General features: G+C 47.9%; 6 protein-coding genes across 6 annotated transcripts; 1 reads left to right on the forward strand and 5 right to left on the reverse strand.

Annotated features, from left to right (window-relative positions):
- Positions 1 to 912: 912 nt before the first annotated feature.
- FSUBG_11087 (lipase 4) lies at positions 913 to 2,772 on the reverse strand (the record flags this gene model as incomplete). Its single annotated transcript, XM_036675732.1, has 5 exons — positions 913 to 1,070; positions 1,121 to 1,306; positions 1,363 to 2,184; positions 2,234 to 2,462; positions 2,512 to 2,772. 5 exons carry the CDS (start codon positions 2,770 to 2,772, stop codon positions 913 to 915), a joined length of 1,656 nt encoding a protein of 551 aa, XP_036533432.1.
- Positions 2,773 to 3,492: 720 nt separating this feature from the next.
- FSUBG_11088 (uncharacterized protein) lies at positions 3,493 to 4,653 on the reverse strand (the record flags this gene model as incomplete). Its single annotated transcript, XM_036675733.1, has 1 exon — positions 3,493 to 4,653. One exon carries the CDS (start codon positions 4,651 to 4,653, stop codon positions 3,493 to 3,495), a length of 1,161 nt encoding a protein of 386 aa, XP_036533433.1.
- Positions 4,654 to 9,114: 4,461 nt separating this feature from the next.
- On the forward strand, positions 9,115 to 10,770 carry FSUBG_11089 (uncharacterized protein; the record flags this gene model as incomplete). The annotated part of the gene is made up of 3 exons (XM_036675734.1): positions 9,115 to 9,239; positions 9,312 to 10,024; positions 10,082 to 10,770. The coding sequence occupies 3 exons, from the start codon at positions 9,115 to 9,117 to the stop codon at positions 10,768 to 10,770; spliced, it is 1,527 nt and encodes a 508-aa protein (XP_036533434.1).
- Positions 10,771 to 11,334: 564 nt separating this feature from the next.
- Positions 11,335 to 13,375, reverse strand: FSUBG_11090 (uncharacterized protein; the record flags this gene model as incomplete). Its single annotated transcript, XM_036675736.1, has 13 exons — positions 11,335 to 11,411; positions 11,517 to 11,549; positions 11,603 to 11,632; positions 11,733 to 11,781; positions 11,820 to 11,835; positions 11,903 to 11,923; positions 11,985 to 12,067; positions 12,627 to 12,911; positions 12,964 to 13,044; positions 13,100 to 13,120; positions 13,193 to 13,234; positions 13,293 to 13,313; positions 13,367 to 13,375. The coding sequence occupies 13 exons, from the start codon at positions 13,373 to 13,375 to the stop codon at positions 11,335 to 11,337; spliced, it is 768 nt and encodes a 255-aa protein (XP_036533435.1).
- Positions 13,376 to 15,372: 1,997 nt separating this feature from the next.
- FSUBG_11091 (sugar transporter) lies at positions 15,373 to 16,907 on the reverse strand (the record flags this gene model as incomplete). The annotated part of the gene is made up of 3 exons (XM_036675737.1): positions 15,373 to 15,576; positions 15,629 to 16,790; positions 16,846 to 16,907. 3 exons carry the CDS (start codon positions 16,905 to 16,907, stop codon positions 15,373 to 15,375), a joined length of 1,428 nt encoding a protein of 475 aa, XP_036533436.1.
- A 947-nt stretch (positions 16,908 to 17,854) lies between these two features.
- FSUBG_11092 (sugar transporter) lies at positions 17,855 to 19,658 on the reverse strand (the record flags this gene model as incomplete). The annotated part of the gene is made up of 2 exons (XM_036675738.1): positions 17,855 to 19,554; positions 19,607 to 19,658. 2 exons carry the CDS (start codon positions 19,656 to 19,658, stop codon positions 17,855 to 17,857), a joined length of 1,752 nt encoding a protein of 583 aa, XP_036533437.1.
- Between the last annotated feature and the right edge of the window lie 594 nt (positions 19,659 to 20,252).

The following is a 20,252-nucleotide window of genomic DNA, read 5'->3' on the forward strand; positions in this document are numbered from 1 at the left end:
CCTCGCCTCGGTGGACGACATGCGCAAGTCAAGCTCAGAAATCATCTCACGGATCATCCAGCATTCTTCAAGCCTCATGCAACGGTGGGCCTCGACTGCAGAGAAAAGGTGATGCAGGGGTCTAGGGTTGGACCGGATCTGTTGAAGAAAACTAGCTGCATGCCAACACATGGTCCGGCACGGCACGTATGTATAATCGACATGTAACGTGGGTTGAGCAAAAACGACGTACCTAGTTCAGTCTCGACCAACAATTTTTGTGAAGGTTCTTTGATTTGCTGTCATGGCAAGGATCTTGTCAAAGCGTGCATCAATACCCTGTTGGCACAAATATGCGCTACGCCGTCCATCGCTAACCAACATTTTCTCTTGACCGCATGTAGTCTTAAAGCCACGATACGAATTGACTATCTAAACGTTCACTGACCAACACGAGAAACTACACAATTCGCGTACAATTACTGCATTTGCCCATGTAAAGTCGTACGATTTATGCTCCAGGCTAGGGTGATCCTCCCGCATCTCATCGTCTTAAGCAGCGCCACGCCGCGACTAGGTAGCAATAGTTCGTGGTGAGCCCCTGGTACAAACTCAATTCGTCATTGGTCGGTGTACTTAAAAGCCCAGGGTATGTTGTTCGCGTATGGATTGACTTTTGGACATGCTTTCGATAGTCTTCAACGTAACACCCATTAATGCAGCCTCGAACTTTAAATAAATGAAAACGACCTCTCTCTGGTACGTGCCTTTGCCGATAAGATCTTGCCGCGGCGGGATGTCACTGCGGTTAGAGCGCTTGTGAATATATTCGATATTGATATTTGATACTGTGTCGAGATTTGTACCCTTGCTCATCCATAGATGATTGATAACTATATAACTGAAGAAAGTAAGACAAAATTCCTCCCAGATTTATCTCCCATACTGGTCAGCAGATACCGAGTTCATAAACGTAGTGCCGGCCAGTCGGAGAGTATCAGGCTGAGCCATCGATCCATTGGGATTGAAGTAAAAGTGCTTCCCATAGCCACCGCCATTATTGAAAACAGGCCACTCGGGAACACCGGAAACTACACAGTTTAGTTTGATATCGTGCATGTAGGGGACGTAAGAAACTTACTTCCATGTTCGTTGGGGTTAAGCTCAGTGATGAAGCTGATCCACATATGGCTCACAAGCTTAGCAAGGTCGAGAACCTCCTTTGATGCGTTGACAAGAGGGCCTTGACCCTTGCCGTAGCCTTGGCCGAGCATGTTGTAGAAGACATAAGCGACCTCGACGAAGTGAGGAGTTCCAATGTAGTCGGCTACAGTCCATATTAGTAAACACAAATCATCTCAAGTGTGTGAGGGATATATTTACGCATGTTGGTATTGGGGGACTCAAACAGGTACGCATATGAAGTCACGTTGTGCTTAGACCAGGCATCAGTTCGAGCACGTCTCCACGACATGAAGATCTGGTCACCCTGCAGAGCAGCCCATCTCTTATACTGCTTCTTGACAGGATCGCTTGACTTGTAACGGTACCCCGATGGAATTCCAAGAGCATCGATGTTGGGATACAGCGCCAACAGTGTGTCAATGGTGTCAGCATCAAGTCCAGCGGTTCGAAGGTTTGAAACAGCCTCTTCAGTAGAGTCGACGCCAGGCAGACCGAAGAAGCTACCCTCATCGGCATTGGTTCCAGCCATGAGGGGTACCTTGGTGAAGTTTCCGTTGGCGAGAAGCTTGGAGGGATAGTCGGGGACAAAGTCATCGTCAACCACGGGGTAGAAGCTGCCCTGGATCTTGCTGCTTGTGGCGTTGAGCTTCTCAAAGGGGACTTGGCGGAGACAGGCAAGCTTGTCGGATTCCTTGTCACAACCAACCGCCTTGACGATAGTGTCGTAACGCTGTTGTGGTCCGGTGTAGTTTTTCATGTCAGTGCCGTCAGCTCCTGATTCGGCGATGATACCACGGAATAGCCCCTCGTCAATGCCTCCGTACGCCATGGCTTGGTAGCCGACGTTACCACCTCCAGCACTCTCACCGAAGATGGTAACCTTTGAAGGGTCACCGCCAAAGGCAGCGATGTTTTCCTTGACCCAGTGCAGAGCAATGCGCTGGTCCTTCAAGCCGAGGTTAGCAACTCCGGCGTCGAGGATGTCCTTGCTAGCCATAAATCCCCAGAAAGAAAGTCTGTCTGTTGATCGTTAGTCACAGGTGTAAGCGATCTAAGATAGTCGGCTTACAGTCGACGGAGACTCCGATAAAGGGTTTGCCCATCTTGACAGACTCCTCTACCATGAAGCTCATGTTGTAAACACCGTTGGCGCTAAAGTCCATGGTCCAGCCTCCACCATGGATAAAGACTCCGACTGGGAGTTTCTCCTTCTTGCTGCCCTTGGACATAGCAGGCCTTACGATGTTCAGAGTCAAGCAGTCCTCGCTGAAGGTCGCAGGACCTTGATCCGCGCTGTTCTACGCGATGTCAGAGAGGCTTCACACGAGGATGAGAACGGAGACCTACTCCATAACCGACACAAGAATCAGCATACTTGGTGACCTTTTTGACCTTGAAAGTCTCGTTCAAGGGCTGAGGGTTCTGAAGACGAAGTTGGCCAACAGGAGGTTGAGCAAAGGGAACACCGAGGAAGAGATCTTGATCTAGTCCAGCGACATATTTGCCCTCAAGGGTACCGTTCTTGACTCGCACAGTAGGTGCTTGTCGTCCAAGGACACTCTCGGTGAGAAGAGCGACCGCAGTGGCCAGTTTCAGGAGAGAAGGCATAGTGAACAGAAGGCTTGGCGTGACACTTCTCGAGTCTCAAAGCCATCTTGCTAGTGGAATTCGAGATTATTTATTATTCCGGCAAGCTTAGAAAAATCACGGCCTTGGCCGACCTATTGACCAAAGCTCCGGCTAGAGTGCCATCGAGCGGAGAACAGAAAACGTCATGCGGAACAATTCCCATCAAATCCATCAAAACCTCTCGATGCATCACGCATATTATCAACCAGGAATACCACGCTACAACCATGCCATTCCCTATTTCGACCACAATTCCGAAGATTCACGCTTGCCGAGGTCAACTGCCGTCCGCTCTTTGCTGAATCGTAGTCGAATGATGCACGCAAGAGTATTCCCCATGGGGAATCGCAAATAAACAACATGCGGGGACCTTGGATGGCAAAACATCGGGAGACTTGAAACCCCGGATATATCGATGGGGAACCACAAACGGGCCGTTAAGGTTCTTGTGATCGGGCCGTAATTGGCAGCTGGACCACTAGTGATGGAACCATGGACCTGGAATTGGCCGAGGGGGGGACTTGGCCGATACTACCCTCGTCATGATCACAACCAGTCATGAGCGTAAATCCCGTCGGTGTTCACGACTCGTGGGTAAAGTGAATGTCATCTATTCTGCATGTCAAGGTGATACAGCCAATAAACGATGTGTATTTCTCCCCAAATTCTCATCTGCAATGTAACCCTAGCCAAACGGCTCTAAGAGTATTGAACCTCGATATTGAACTGGTCATTTTTGTCATCGATCAACGTGACCTTGACTCCCCATCCCGAGGCCTCAAACGACCTCTTCCCATCCATCGACAAAGTCCCGTCGTTCAATGGTTCCGCTCCATTGTTATCCCCGCAGCCGTTCGATCCGGGCGTTGCATCCAAGACCTTGATTGAACCCTCCGACGTGGCTAGCGTTGTATCGACGGTATACAGAAGAACTCCCGGTGCGCAAATATTCCCATCAACGCCCTTCGCAACACGAGCTTCGACAACCAGAGCAGAAGTATCGCTCTTAGCAATAACAACAGCCTTGACACCGCCCTCGACTTCAACAGGAGTCAACGTATGTTTTGTTGTACCACGTTCAAGAACACAGTCAATATCCTCATCGGCCAACCATCCAAGTCTCCATTTATCCCAAGCAAAGAAATCAGGCGCTACTCCTCCCACATTTCCCATAATACTCCATCCCCCTGTGTAGTAGCCAGTCGGCAGGTCCGGCGTATTAGGGTAGTAGTCGGGCAAACACATCGAGTGTCCTGTCTCGTGATTGACCGCCTTATAGCCCCACGCGATGTAGGGATCGGTGCCGAAAGTGACAGCTCTTCTGGAGAAGAGTTTCCCGTTTCGTGTAGAAACACTGAAGCTGGATCCGAGTGATCGGGTCATCTTGTCGTTGTTGCGTGTTGTCGCGATGTAGAGAATGTCCGTCTCGGCGGGTGGTGCTCTCGCACCGTTGTTCGTGTACGCGTCGAGAGCATCTTGGATATAAGACAGATGCTGTTCAGCGCTAAAGCCCTCTTCCCATCTATACGACGCTGCAGATTTGGGCATGCGGTAGAACTTGGTAGTATCGGCCGTGATATTAAGTTCAAGCTGGCCATAGCTAGCTGTCTGGTACCACTTTGCTGCATCCGGTACAAGAAGATCGCGGAGCTCTTTGACGGATTCAGAAGCCGGTGATTGAGCGTCGGAAAAATCGACAAAGATCATGTAACCCTGAATCGTACCAGTTCCAGAAATACAGTCATCCTGAAACCCATGTCCAACACTAAAGTGGGCATCGGTTCTTGGCAGCTTGCATGTTGTTGCAGCTGCTATCGCCGAAGGCAATAATGCCGACAGTAAAGAGATCGTGAACAACATTGTGAACTACACCTGAGTACCTATGGAGAGTTTCCACGGCATTTCGGACATCTATTCTAGTTTATATGCCAGATAAGTATTGAGTTTACTGGGTGGGCAAAAGCTTGGACCCGTAAATGCTGCGTTACAATCCTAGCATGTTTTGTTTATATAGGAAACACGAGCTTTAAATAATAAGGATGATGATGCGAAACGACCTTGAATAATCCCCTGTTTCAGGCCCTTCAAAAGTGAATGACCAGTTAGGTTATATGAGGGATCAGAGTTGTCAGACCATGCCCCAAGTAAATGATCAACTAGCACTATAACATGGAACAAGAATTCCGTATCACCCTTTCAGGACTTCGGAGACTGGGATAATGGCATGGAGGATCATAAGATCTATTGGTTCCCATTTCCTTCCTACCCTTTCTCCTCCTTCGGCATTAGAGGTCTCCCGTAGTCAATAAGATGAATTATAATCCGTACCGTCAATTGCTTTCTAAAATAATTAATTGGTAATGCAGAGGCCCAGCTTGATTATGTTGTGAATATAATTCTTGGAGAGCTCGATCGTTCATGTGATTGGCCAATGGTCCAACTGGGGGTATCAGGGCCTACCTTCAATTCCTTGTAAAGTTAAGTATAAACTGCCTCTACCTCTTGTAAAAAGCCCAAGTCGACAGAAGAACAATCCTGGTTATTCATTCCTGTGTTAAGACAACTTGGAAGGTTGATCTCCTTATCTGTGCAACAGAATGTCAAGAGGAGATGGACGCCAGTCTCAAGAATTAGAAACTTGGGGGTTATACTGCCTTCAGTCCCAGGCACCATGATTTCTTTCACTCTAGAGAGCATGCCCATGCGCGATGCAGAGACCCCCGGTTGTGGACCTTGATACCTAGCAAGTGTGGACATTCATTCCTTGGTCCCGTGAGATTCCAGAAGTTCTTTATCCAGAGTATGAAGACAAAGTCAGAAGGGAGCTTCTAGCTTCCTTCGTTATCGGTATTTCCACAATTCATAAAAGCTTACTGAGTCCAGCTGTGACTCAGCTCAACGCCCTAGAATGTGGATTAGAAGCAATTAGGTAAAGACGGTCATCGAGGTCCATCCGTTCTCGAATACTATATAAACTTAACCATACCTGTCATCGCCATGGGATCTTCTGTGACCATCGTAACAACAATCAGTATATCTCTTTTTCGCGTATATATATATTATTTCGAGGTAGCCTTGGTATTGAAAAGGTTGAAAGAAAAGCATCACTACCTTTCTCGCTGACCTCCTCGATCAGCGGCGATGCCTCCATCTGACAAAACTTGCAACACCAAATTCAGTCGTTCCGATGCCAAAATACATCAGCTTCAACCCAACTTAGAATATCGTCGTGCGCAAGATTTTGCGAAAATGGCTCCGTTTGTGGTTCAGCTACTGGGCAGACTCACCTCATGCTCGTCGTGAGTTGGGGCTGACAAGACTGTAAGAATAAAATGCCCTTGGGGTTCTCGGATCCTTGCAGTCTTTCAGGGGAGAGGCAGACCCAAGAAACAACCTTCGACTGACTGACTCCAAGGTACCGTTTGTTGATCTCTCATGAAGACCTTTTTCCACAAGTGCAACTCCCTTGGCCAACTTGGTAGACTCGGTGGCAGGCATCTTGCTCTCTGTTTCGGAAAAGACTTTGTAACTATTCTTAAGCTCTCCAACTATGGGATAACTGCGGCCTATAAGGTTAAGCTTTAGGCTGCAAATATAGATAATAAATAATAATATAATTTTCTTTTTCCTAATATAAGCTTGTATCTATAAGCTTTTATAATAACTAATAAATCTTATTATAAGCCTTAAGGTAAGGGAAAAGACTAAGAGGTATATAAATAAATATAACCTTAAGTTTATATCTTTATATATATATTATAATATAACTTTATAAATAATATATTAACTATAGTAAATTAAACTATTATTAGCAGTAACTTAATAAGCTAAGAGGCTTAAGACTATATTTATGATTTCCCCCTTATATTCCGTACTCTGACTTATAGAAGCTAATATTAGATCGTAAGGCAGACTAGCTTAGCAGATAATGCCCTTATCAAGGCTATTAAGCTCTCCAACATTGCCGGGATTCAGGCAGGTCGTGTCTCTGGGCTATTATCGAGTAATTGAGATTGGGCTAGTTAGCCAGAGTGATAGTCCTTTATGGTGAAGGCGGGCTCAGGTCAGTATCAAGTTTACGCCGTAGAGGAGGCTTGGATCCTCTGTATCACGATTTGCCGAATGTGTTCGGCGCCTCAGCTTGCTGGTGAGGATTTACTGTTAGATTTATGGTATAAATAATGTAAGTAGGCAGCTTTATAATATATTTTTAAAACTTTCTAATTATTTATTAATAAAATCTTTTGCAATATCGGTTTAAACTTTTGCTAACTTATTATATATCCAAGTGTTTGATACTTACTTTCCCAGATTGTAATAAAAGTGTTTATATTCTTGTGCATCTGATGACAGTCTCTTCCAGCGATGAATAAGAGTGGGCATCTCGAAATTGCAGACTCTTTACAGGTCAAATTCTAGAAATACCAGGCATTGATTGAAAGCCGTAGAACTACCGCGTTCCCTATGAACGTCGTGGGGTTTGAGGAATTGTTATATTTACGAAGAAGATTTATCTTACACAGTTTCCAAAACAGCCTGGACAACAAACATAAATATGGTAATTAAATGCACTCGGGAGTAAATCATTCTCTGAGAAAACATCCGTGATCTTAGCCACTACTACATAGGTACACATATGGACTATGATGACGCGAGCTGGTGAGAAATGAAAGCGACGAAATTGTCATACCCTATAGCTGGCTAATCGAAACGCCGGCAATGCGGATATTGGCGACTGACTGACAGATGCTAGTGCCTGAGCCTAACGAGCCACAAAATTTGTACAAAAATTGATTGCCCCTGAACCAGCGCCGCAAAAGCTGACGATAGCTTCAATAGCGTGACAAAAGGAGTTGGAACAAATCGATAGCGTGGAGGGACCACGGCCCAAAACATGGTTAGGTCAGGGTGGAACAGATAGACGGACGCTGATTGGTGGGGAGGCGCGCTACTGACAGAGCGCGTTTTCAGGCGACAGGGATTAGCATCTGATCAGGACAGGGCTAGCCCAGGGGTTTATCGGGACCTGGTTATCGGCGCAGCGTATCGCAATGGTCAATGAAGAAGCAAGTAGAGCACTGCAGCAACATTTACTTTGCGCTTAAAGGATATCAACGCGAAACTGGCAGTGCCCAAATGATCAAGGTTCAGAGTATGGAGTCTTCCTACCGACAGGAATGCTTACTCGTCATGAGCATCGTCACTAAAGCAACCTAAGGGGCGGGCGGAGCTCAGCAGCCATCCAATTAAATAAAACCCGTTACAAGTGGCGTCTTTAGCTTCAGCTGAGGAATCGTGCTGTAACAAAGAGCCCCTTCTTTTTGCAGCTCAAATAAAGAAAAAAGTAAACGAGAGACGAGAATTTTTCTCCTTTTCAGTAATTAAACATTCAAGCTTTATTTTGCGATGGCGGTGGACATTTGAGGGCGTCATCAAGGGAGAAGTTGAGTTGGCTCAAACCGTGGCGCCCGACCGTTGAAGTCTGATGCTAGCGACGGCAGTTTCGGGAGGAGAAAAAACAGAGTTACAACCCTGCAACATTCAAAGTTTATGGAGCGAAGCATGATCGAGCACTAATTAAATGGCGATAATGTGAGATTGCGAGTGCTTGTTGGCCTCTCAAACCCAAAAGGCGCCGCGATTGATGGCAGAACCCTTGAAAGTACAGTTCTGGTGATGCGCTTCGAGAAAGACGCTGGAAGAGTAACAAATTGCTTGGCGGAACAGGATCCGTTAGAGGGACCAACACAAGAAGTAAGCGTAAGCACCCCCCGCATCGCGTGCAACCTACAGTGCCCAGTACAGTATCACCATCAGTCAAGACTCTAATAATAACCTTATGAAGACAATCAATCCAATCTTCAATTGGATCAGTCTGATCGGCGGAATAACACTTGCATCAGAAACAACAGCAGCAAGGTTAATTCCCAACTACCGTGGCCTCATGGACCCCTTTCTTTTCTCAGGCGTCGTCGCAGGTTGATTACAGTGGGTCAACGAGGCGTCAAGCGTTGACCAACCGTTATGAAGTGCTACATACCTGCACTGAGACAAGCAAGATCGCTACGGTAGGTAGGGAGAGCAAAAATGATACTGTATCTAATAAAGTAAGAACCCCCTGACTCTCTTTTTTAAGCCCGTCCAGGGTCTGTAACTAGTCAGTTCCTTTATTCCCCCCTCTCTCAGCTCAGCTGTCTGTCACTTTCTTGTCTTGCTTTATTTTTTATTTTTCTTGCTTTCCGACATTCGTTTTCCTTGCATTCTTTTTCCATCATCCCATCAAACACACAGCAGATTGAACCGTCGTCCGATCGCCAGAAAATGACCGTTCCAAGGTCAAACAGAGCCGTGCTCTTGGCCGCCGTCGTTTTCGTCACCATATTTCTCGGTCTCGCGCATTTCCACAAGACTCCCTCCGAGTCAACAGCAGCCGTAAAGAGCGGAGTGTAAGATTTTCCCTTCCCCCCCTCTTTTTCGCAGCGATAAACTTTATCTGACAATTGCCCTTCTTTGAACAGCAACGAGCCCGCACCTTTTGTCCCCGAGAAAGAAGCCGCCGCTGCTGCCCCGACTTTCGTACCCAGCGAAGATGAAGAGATCGGCGCGACACCCGCTGTTGAGGTCGTAGCTGAGACGCCGAAGCCTGAGGGTCATCACCACGCTGTGACGCCCGATAAGCCTGAGGCTGATCCTGCGGAGGAGCCTAGTGATCCTGAGGAGATTGCTGAGGCTGAGGAGCAGGCTGCGAATGCTTCTCCTACTCCCGCTGCTGCTGCTTCGCCCGCCGCTGAGCAGGAGCAGGAGCAGGAGCATGACCACGAGCACGAGCACGAGCACGAGCACGAGGCAGCGCACGACCACGAACATGAACATGACCCCGAGAGCGAAGAAGAGTTCATCCCCGAAACCGAGGTCGAGGAAACACCTGAAGCTCCCGCCATTCCCGAAGCGCCCACCGGTCCTAACCTCGACGCCTTCACCCCCGAGCAATGGATCAAGCCCGCGGTAAAGGTCAACGATCCCGAATACTACCCCTACGGCCATTGGCCCTCCAAGCTTCCCTCCGACAAGCCCATCTGGACCAAGCCCCTCGGCAAGAAGCTCTGCATCATCGACCTTGAGAGCCGTCGCTTCGATAAGCCCGGCCAGATCTGGTCCAACGAAATGACGTGGAACAAGAGCCGAGAAGTCCACGGCCCATCCGGTGGTACACTGAACCACTGGGTCTACTGTGCGTCCTTCGCTTATCCCCTCCCCCAGCACTCGCTGTGTACTAATGTCTCAATAGCCAAGATCCACGGATACCAGTACTACCACATCAAGATCAACGGCTACCCCGACCGTCGCGATTCATGGAAGAAGCCCTCCGTCCTCTCGCAGGTTCTCAAGAAGCATGACGTCTGCGTCTTCATCGACTCCGACGCTCTCTTCAACCGTCTCGACCTCCCCATGGAGTGGCTCATGAACTACTGGAGCATTTCTCCCCAGAACAACTCCCTTGCTCTGCCCTACGATCCCGACACCCAGCATAACCGCGACCGACGAGGAAACCTGTTCCTGAACACTGGTTTCATGATCATGCAGAACAAGAAGAAGACATACGAGATCTTCAAGGAGTGGGATGACTGTCCCAACGACGGCGGCAAGTTCCCCGGCTGCACTAAGTTCCGCAACCGAAAGGGCTGGCAACCAACCGATCAGGGCGGTTTCGGCACCTTCATCCGCTACGAGTATCCCACTGAGATTCTCTCCCTGCCCTGTACCGAGGCCAACGGCTTTCCCGAGAGCCGCTCGGGTTGCGACGGCAAGTTCATCAAGCACGTTTGGATCGGCAAGGAGGATCGTCTCGTCCAGGCCGTCGGTGCTGTCTTCCCTGGTGTTCTCCTCGAGACCTTCCACAAGCAGTTCCTCAAGGAGTCGGAGGGCTTCAAGACTTCCGAGGACGATCTGATCAAGCAAAACGGAAAGCCTTGGTAGACGGTTCCTTTATTTTGGTGCTGGAGTTTTGTGCTTTACAGTGTCGATCGGCGTTTCAATTCCCCATGTCTACAGTTTGGAGACCAATACATGGGAGTCGGGTGTATAAATAGAGAATGTAATTGGATATAGATCTACGAGGAGAGGGACGGTACGGCAAAGCCTGAATATACAAGTTTAACTGTTCATTTGGTCCTCCCAACCTCCCAACTAGACACGCTTGATGCATGCAAGAACACGAGACCCTACTCCCCCACTCTGCGTAAACTTTAGACCAGCCTTAGGGGAGAACCGCAGCAGTTTGGACCAGCTTCTGAGGAGTTTAGGATGAGAAAGGCCTAAAGTTTGATGAGTTTATTCTTTTGTCCCAAATGCTAATCCTTGCAGTTGTCTTCTTGGCCTGTACCATTTCCCCCTTGCCCTTGAACAAGAACCGCCCAATCATATACGCCGTTGTCATGCAAACCTGATCGCAGCAATTTACAGACTTTGGCCCGCAGTGGCGGTCGTGGACGCCGTGGAGGCCCCCGAACCGGTTGAGCTTATTGACTAAGAACCTCTCTGTCAGAAACTCGTGCCCTCCAAGATCTTGATGTGTTCGGTAGATGAAGGAGTGGTGCGGTACGTACAGCGTTTCGAGACTGTAGAAAAGTTGTCAGCATGTGTACGGAATTGAAGAATATAAGCGAATGCGACGAGGATATTTAATGAAACCTAATGCTAGAGGACAAGGGATATGTGCTTACTCTGGTGCCCGAGGACCCCGAGGTGATCCTCTGCTAGACAAACGTTAGCTATTGATTCATGTAATCATCGACTGTTCATGACTTACTGCCAGAGGCACGCTGCTGAACTGCGGATTCTACGAAAGTAGTTAGCAATCGTGTCCATGAATTGATGATCGCAGTCGCATGTTATGGATGGATTTTTGGGAGGGCGCTGAAAGGAACGTTCACACTCACCGGTTTCTTGGGAGCCATCTGGAAGGACTATCAGCGATCCTGTGCACAGCTAGACGTGTCGTTACTCAGGTGGTAAGTTGATCTTACTGTGTTGATTGGTTTGCTGCATGACTGGTCAGCTGAGAGTGCTTGGAATTGGGGATGGACAAAGCCACGTAGGGAAAACTTACTTTGAAAAAGGTTTTAGGGGACTAGATGAAGACAGACATGTTAGAAGTGTCAAAGATGGGATGGAGAACAGTCTGAACTTACAACGGTGGGCTTTGAACGCGCTGTGCGAACTGCGTGTTAGCGACAAGACGAAAAACGGCGGGGATATCGGAAACGTACGGGGACTGTAATTAACAATTAACTACCTAGTCAGAAACAATCTCAACAGGATGCTCGGCCAGGAACATTGAGGACAAAGGGAACTCACCGCGCAGAATCAATCGAGGGCTTGCAGTTTGAAGTGGCTTGCGTTCCTTGCGCGATGGTTTGTAAGATGAGGTTGGGAACGTGTAAGATGTAGGAGTTGGGTGATGAAGAAAGGGAAAACAATGCGAGAGCAGGCAGAAGAAGGTGGTCTTCTGCGACAAAACCAAGGCAGGCGAGGGCAGGAGTCGAGAGAGCTACCTACCTACCTACCTTGGGATAACACCAAATGGAAACAGCCACCATTGACGTGCAGTGCAGTGCATGCAGAGTTTAGCCTTGATTGGCGCTTGATCCTGTCAAAGTATCCCACCGCTCGGCGCATGCAAGATCACAAATTCTCACCTCGATCCTTCGGCAGGTTACACAAGTCTTAAGCTAGCTTTAGGTAAGAGCAGCGTTAGTTTAGACAATTTTAGGAGACTTTAGTAGAAACAGATCCTAAGATTTGAGGACTTTATTTCTTCTCATCCTAAATACTGGTCTTGGCACCCCTCCTCGACCTTGTGAACCCTCTCCCCATGCGTCATTGCTGTGTACTCTTGATCGTATAGCGTTGCAGACCTGCGAGCACGCATCTGAGGCCTTTCGCCTTTCGCCGCATTGCCGTCTTTCTTCCTCGGCCGTCTCCTTGTGCTTCAAGTCTGTCAGCTCGATTTTCTTTTGGGTGCTGTAAAGGAAACTACGTACGAGGGCAGCTGCGCAAAGGCCATCTTGTTCGAACGCATCGCCAATGGTGGACTCGGCCTCCTTGGCCGCAAGTTTCTGTTCTCACATATTAGTACACATACGATAGAACATAACGGCAATTACTTACGTCGGCCTTGAGCTGCCAGCTCTGACAGCCACATCTCTTCTCAATAGGATAAACACTTACGGCAGCATCGTCAATGTCCTTCTATGTAGAATGTCAGTGGGTGTCCTCGGATTGCATACAAGAGGGAAATACTAACCTGGATATTTTTATCCAGTTCCTGAAACATATTAGCAATTGACCTATGGCTTGATGTACCAAGGCTGTACCTTAGGGATGCAATTAAACTCACGGCGACCTGGGCCACCAGGGCCCGTCGTTCCTTTTCGCGGGCCTACACACATCTATGTCAGTGTATGTCCACAGTGAACACTACCTGTCATCGATCTTACTTCTGCCCGGCTTTTAAGCCACTATAGAATTGTCAGTGTATTGTTCAGTAGTGGAGTATCGGGAGAATACTTACGGCGACCATTTTCTCGGCGTGCTAGAAAGAGAAACATTGTCAGTTTGGTCTTGTCACAAGTAGTGGCTAATGTTTGTTGAAACTCACGGCATGAGTACCACGGTTCTGAACAAGTAGTTTAGTATGCGGGAATACACGTCAGTGGGATCATGGGGACACAGGTTGGACTGACTTCGAACTTAGGCTAGAAATTGAAGGGGTTAGTTAATTTGATCGTAGAATTAGCAGAATGGAGTTGCTTCCAAGAGTGACTTACTTTTTTAACCCCCGCAGGGAAGGTCAAGGAGCTCCATTCAGGCGCTTCGTAACAAATCCAATACTCGAGAGAAGGGGAGGATGGGTGTGGTGGCGGCGGAGAAGATGATCGAGGTGGTTAGTGAACCAGGTGGTTCCTTGGGAAGCGATCAGGTGGGTGATATCGAGGCCCGCCTTTGAGAAGTGGCTTGGGTTTCTTGCGCGATGATTTGTGAGGAATGGGGAAGATGCGAGATGTAAGAGTTGAGTGATCAAGTTTGCAAAAGAAGCAAAAACAGAGAGTGGTCTTCAGCACGGTAAAACCACGGCAGGCAAGAGCGGGAGGGTGGGAGAGGCAGGACAGGAAGTTACTTCAGGATGGCAGGAAATGGAAACAGCCAATACCTTAGTATAGTAGTTACATACCAAGTCAAATTTAGACAGGCAAGTTTTATTTTTCATCATAGTCCGTCACTTCCACTGTATTGTTTAGACTTATTTAAACTTGTTTTAAATATTGTATTTCTGTTCTGTCTTTCCCAAGTCTTTATCCTGGTAATCAATCGTTTTGACCCCTTTGCCAAAGCGTCGATCGTCACGTTCTCCCAGACAGGAACCAAACTTCACATTTTATCATCCCAGCTGAGTTGTAGCTAAGTCGCAGTTCTCTCTGTGCGGCAGCTGGTACACCGCGCTGCATTGCAATTCGTGCATTGGGCGATCGATGCGGGTATTGGAGACGTTGAGCAGGCACAGCATGACCAAGCCCAGGTGCATTGCTCTTGTTTCGGTTCCTGATACAATTAGACTCATGCCCCAGGAGTATAGAAGATTTACGTGCCGCATTGGGGTTGGTAGCTTGGTCGGGCATCGTGTATTCTTTCTTTGTTTTCTTGGAATTGAATTAGATGGTGGCTTCACAAAGATGCATCAAAGATCGCTTGTTGTTGCGAGGGAGAAAAGCGAAAGAAAAGCAGAGTTTGTACCCCGAAATTCCTGGAGACAATGAATCAAACTGTCCTAGATTTCCTCTCTTTGACCATATTCAGTGCCATCCTCGCCTCTGATACTCTGCCCAATCTCTCGAATCAGTGCGGACTCGGGCATCAGAGTCAGTTATTAAGTGCTCCCTCAACCTGGATTCACATACCAATAACCTCGATATTGTAGAATGCTAGGCATTAGTCACTCAACGAGCTACAGTCAAAGCTGTCTTGGTCACTCCCTGGAATCCACCCTGATTCTTCAACTGTCATTATTTTCCAAGGCCAACTAACACGAAATATCATCGCCAGGTCCAGTCATCTCAGACATGTAGTTGGGGACGGTATATTAAATGCTAGGCGACATATCTCCCAGTCTCCATTGCAACGATTGCAGCAAGTTTCGGTGCCAAACTTGCAAGCCAGCAGAGCAAGCTACTTAAGGTCTGAGTCCGTGAAGACTGAAGACCAACTTCCATCGACGGAAGATGTTGCAAACACTACGCGATAACAGCAAAGTTCGACATGATCTATTTCCCTAAGATATTAAAATTTACTACATTCCTGATATCTCTAATTTTAATAGTTTAAAGATCTTGAATAATATAATGCTTTACACCTTGTGGCACTCTCGACTGTCAAATGTAACCATTATGGGAAGTCGAAATTTATGCACTTGTAATGTAGCACGAGGGAACACATAGCCCATTTCTACCTAATATGCTATATTACCTTTATTATAACCTAGTTGTCTATATGAAAGAAAAAACCATCCTCATGTGACATATCTCAAAGATTAAATGGGATTCTTCTCTCCGTGGTCTCCCCATGTCTCATCTCAATCTCCTCCAAGCTATAACCTTTCGTCTCATTCATGAATAGAATAACCATTATCGTTGTGACGAGGCTGCATCCGGCGAAGAGGTAGTATGCGCCAAACGAGGACTTGTCAAGCAGCACCGGAGTAACAAGAGCGACGATATAGTTGGCAGCCTATCAAATATGTCAGTCCATATCACAACAATGTTTTTTGAGCTTCACCCACCCAGTTTGAACTTTGCGCAAGACTTGAAGCACTGCTTCTCGTCCGTCTCGGCATGCTTTCAACAACCCACGTCCGGAAACCAATGCCCCAAGTGAAGCTGAAAGCAATAGCGAAGAAGTAGATGCAAACGATGACAACCCATCTCCCTGCGCCGTACTCAGGGTGAACTTGTCCAGACGCATACAACGATCCCATGATCACCATCAAACCGACGATCAATATTCCACCCAAGATACTCTGCATTCGCCGGCCCCACTGCTCAGCGAAGATTGTCGCAGGAAGAGTTGCTGCGAGAATCACGACAGCAGATATTCCAGATGCCAAGAACGAAGCTTTCTCGCCGCTGAGACCTGCTTGTGTGAACAGAATGGGCGCATAGTACAGCACTCCATCGATGCCACTGAATTGCTGCATACCCATGAGAAAGCAAGCAAAAGCTGTTCTGCCGCGGTATGGTGCTGAGAACGCGCATCGGAAATCTCTAAAAGTATGTTGAATGTCTTGCCATAGCGACGTCTCGCCATCTAAACCACCCGGGATATCATAGGCCTGAGCGAGAAGCTCCTTTTCTTCAACTTCGTCAATGCCGAGTTGTCGGCAAACCGTTCGAGCTTCATCCGTTCGTCCCTTGGACAGAAGCCACCGTGGAGATGGAGGTACGATGAAAGCTACCATCGACAAAAGAAGGCCGAGAAATGCAACAATGGCGAGAGGCAGACGCCATGTAATAGACGAAGTGCCAAGTCGTGATGTTCCGTAGCAGGTGAAGTAACCCGTTACGATACCAGTAGTTATGGAAAATTGCGGAAGTGCGGTCATGATGCCTCTCACTCTGGAGGGAGACATCTCTGAGACTTGAACGTAGACATTGCTGAGAAAGAGGCCCTCACCCGTTCCTTTGATGAGCCGGCCCAGGATGAAGACGCCAAGATAGGGAGCGCCGCATTCAATTGCAGCACCGATACCGAATATGATGGATCCTATGGCGATGAGTCTCACCTGTCCGAAACGATGGGCTAGAGCGCCTGCGATGAGTGCTGTCAAAGCCCCAGGGATGAGAATCGTCGACACGATAACGCCGTGAATAGTTGCAGAAAAGTCACCAAAGGTTTCCTTGAAGACAGTCATGGTGGTGATAGGACCAATACTTCCAGTGTCCATTCTAAACAGCGTCATCAGACAATGGATTTCGGAACTGTCACAATTGGAGAACATACCCAAAAAGGAATGCAACACAAGATGTTGCAACACCTGCGCTTGCATACAACGGCACCTTCATCTTCGCAATCCAACCTTGCAATGAAATCTACAGAATCATAGCTAAAGAGAATAACTACTCGGTAGTTAAGCTTATCTCTCTAGTTCTTGCACAATCTTTTCAGTCGGTGTGATCACATTTTTATTATGGAGACGGAGGCGCTTCGGATTACCTCTTTCAAGGCTGATGGGGCTGGCGGAGTTGCCACTCTCGGATTGATTACCTGGGGCGTTTATCAGTTCGCGTTGAGGTCTGTTTTGAGATACGCATGTAACATCATGGAGATAGCAATGTCACTCTCACAGTCCCTTTCAGCTTATGCTCGGAGTGTAAGAAGACTTCTGGAGTTAAGCTGAGGTGCCAAAAATACTTAGTCTAAGGTGCTCTAAATCTTCACTAAATTTACCTAAGTTTACCTAAGGCTTTTTGTCACCTAGGATAGAGCTCCTAAGTTTAATTGCATCCCCTTGCTTATCTCCATGATCTATGGTATGGTACTGGTGCAATATATGGCATGGAAATTGCTCGATTTAGGCTAGATACGCTATAAATAGCATCTTTCACCTCTCGGTTCTCAGCAGCGTGGACCCTTCTTTTAGTACATATCGATCTCCAGTGAGCTCTTCCGTAGTTCAACACAATGTATGTTAGAAGGCAGGACCGGGTATTTGTTCTTCCATGGTTCATTGGTCGCGATACGCGTGATGAGGCCGAACCTCGCTCCAGAAAACACGCCCTACGCCCAACGCCCTGCGCCTTCTATGTTGACATTGTTGAATACCCCTAGTAGACATAAGGCGTAAAGATGAAGAAGTTTATACATAACTACATTATCAATACCATTTATTATTATCTAACCTTTAAGTATAACGCAATCTGAGGCCCAGTCCAAGGCTACAAACACCAGTCTTCCAATCTACCTACAAACTGTTCCAAGGAATGTCCTGTTCACCGTCTTCCAGAAACTCTCAATTGCCCGGAGAACCATTAACATGATGTTCTTTGAAACACGAAAGCCAGTCTTTGTTATCCGCTAGTGTCTGATCCCATGGATCCGAGGTGTCGTATACAATCCTCCTCGCTTCAGTCTGGAACATCTCATCTGTCGGAATGACCCCGAGACTCATTTGTCGCTGCGCATATCTGCCTAGGTGATGAACCAGAAACTCGGGGAATGCCATGGAGCTGCTGTCCTGTGTCATTGAGCGTTGCGGTCGCGCTACAGTTTCCTCCACTGTGTCCAAATTGCCCAGACCGTCATCGACAAAATCCGTGGTTCGTCCGACGTTCTCTCGAATCTGAAGAAGATGGTCTCGACAGCTTGGATCAGTCGCTGAGAAGGGCACGGGACATTTTCCTTCGACCTCGATCATGTAAGGCGAAAGCGCATTCGTCACCCGAGCTTTGACGTGCGGTTCAAAGTCATGATCCCCTTTCCAATCAGCCATCGTATCACCCTTTCGAAAATGTTTCGCCAGATGTTCGACTCGTTCTTTCCAAGTCTCCATTCGAAGACCGCAAATTCCACATCTCGATTTCACGGGTGGTCCCTCGACTTTCCACGAATCTATAACCGGGACCGTTTTCACGTGGTGGACGAGTCGAAGGTGCTGGGTAAGATGATCTTTTCGACTGAAGACCGGAGGCTTATCGTCGTTTTGGCATCCCGCGTGGTTGTGAGTTTCGAGGTGCTCTGGAGTTGGGTCGAGTTGACTGCAATATGCACAGTGGTTTCGTCCTGTCTCTGGAGATACCACTACTCCTCCAAATGGCGCACATCTCCAGCCTGCAAGGTCGAGATGAAGGGACTTTTCGTGTCGAGCCCAGTCATACTTACTCTTGAACTTGTCACAGCAAAACGTACAAGGAAACCGTCTGTTCTGGGGTTCCTTGCCTTTGGCAGTAGAACGTTTCGTCTTGGTGACTCGCCCTTTGAGCGACCCCTTGCGAGTCGCGGACTGAGGTGATCCCACCGACGCAGAAGAACAGCTCGTCGCACTTCCTAAACTATGCGTTGACCCTGCCCGACTCCCGACACGACTTCGTCCTAGGCTCCCAGCAGATGAGCGAGTTCTCAATGGCGTTTTTTGTAGTGCATCGGCAATGGCGGACAGTGACGCCGCTTCAGCTTCCGGGGGCGATTCTTGCCATCTTTGCATAGGATCTAAAGTGCTGTCGCGCTGATGGTTATGGCGAGGTATTGAGATTGGATCACTTCCCGTCCGATGAGGCTGACGACGGAAATAATGGCTCCGTTTACGTGGAAGTCCGCGTTGGGAACTCTCAGCTACCGGAGAACCGTTGAGGGATTGTCCGAATCCAGGAACTCCAAATGGGGATGTCGTCGTCGGAGTTCCCGCTCGATTACCCGATGTTGCCAATGGCGAGATGTTTCCCCCAGTTGGTGTCTGTGCCGCAGTGGGTGTTTGCCACGGATTCAGGCTCAATGCAGGATCAAGCCAGAATTCGCTTTGTTGTTCTGGTGGGATCATGGAGTTGAGCAAATCATGGGTGAAATCGAGGTGCTCATGGCCAAACGAAAACTCATCATTCTGTGGCGGAAAATACGATTGCTGGGTTCCCTGGTCCTCAATCGGCGCGTTTCTCTCATCAACAGCCTGATTCGCAAGTCCAAGCCTTGCAAAATCGAGTTCCGAGAAGGTCAAGACTATCGGGTTACGCATTAGCGGATCTCAAACCCGAGATGAAAATCTGCTTACTATCGCCATCAACGTCATCCGACGGCGGCCGTCTCGGTGCACTGGACCCCATTGCTTCGACTCTATGTCCCTACAATTACCAGCGGGTAAGCGCCTGTAGTTATTAGGTACTTTTGCGATGGTTGTTGAGGCCAGACAAAATCAGTCATCGAGGCGTCTTCTTGATGACAAAAAGGCGTCGTTGACTTTCCGGAATCGGAGTGAGACTAACCCCCACCTTGACCAAAATTCGTGACACCGAATATGCGATACTACGTCTCCATCGCGGAACAGTCAGAGGCGATTTACTCCCTTGACCTAATCTGCTTATTTTCAGCCGCAATCCTGGTATTTCCCCGACTTTTTCTCCATAGTTTGCCATATTAGAGTGATTACTCATGCGCATTGGATTGGCACAGACCTTCTCCATACTTGACGAGTCATAGATAAGATTATCTCATCAAATTTCCAACGAAGACAAAGCTATGCGTCACTTTAGCGGTATGGGCTCGCTTCTACGGCCTGTAGCTTTATTATCTTCTCCGTAGACGGCCTGACTCACCGAGCTCAGCTCTATGCACTGGTGGCACTGAAGCCATTTACTATGGTAGTGAACGACACGTGGACTTACAAATCGGCTAATTCTTTTCCATTCTCCAGTAGCTGC

The sequence above is a fragment of the Fusarium subglutinans genome (assembly GCF_013396075.1).
Source record: "Fusarium subglutinans strain NRRL 66333 chromosome Unknown NRRL66333_c0000202, whole genome shotgun sequence".
Classification (NCBI taxonomy): domain Eukaryota; kingdom Fungi; phylum Ascomycota; class Sordariomycetes; order Hypocreales; family Nectriaceae; genus Fusarium; species Fusarium subglutinans.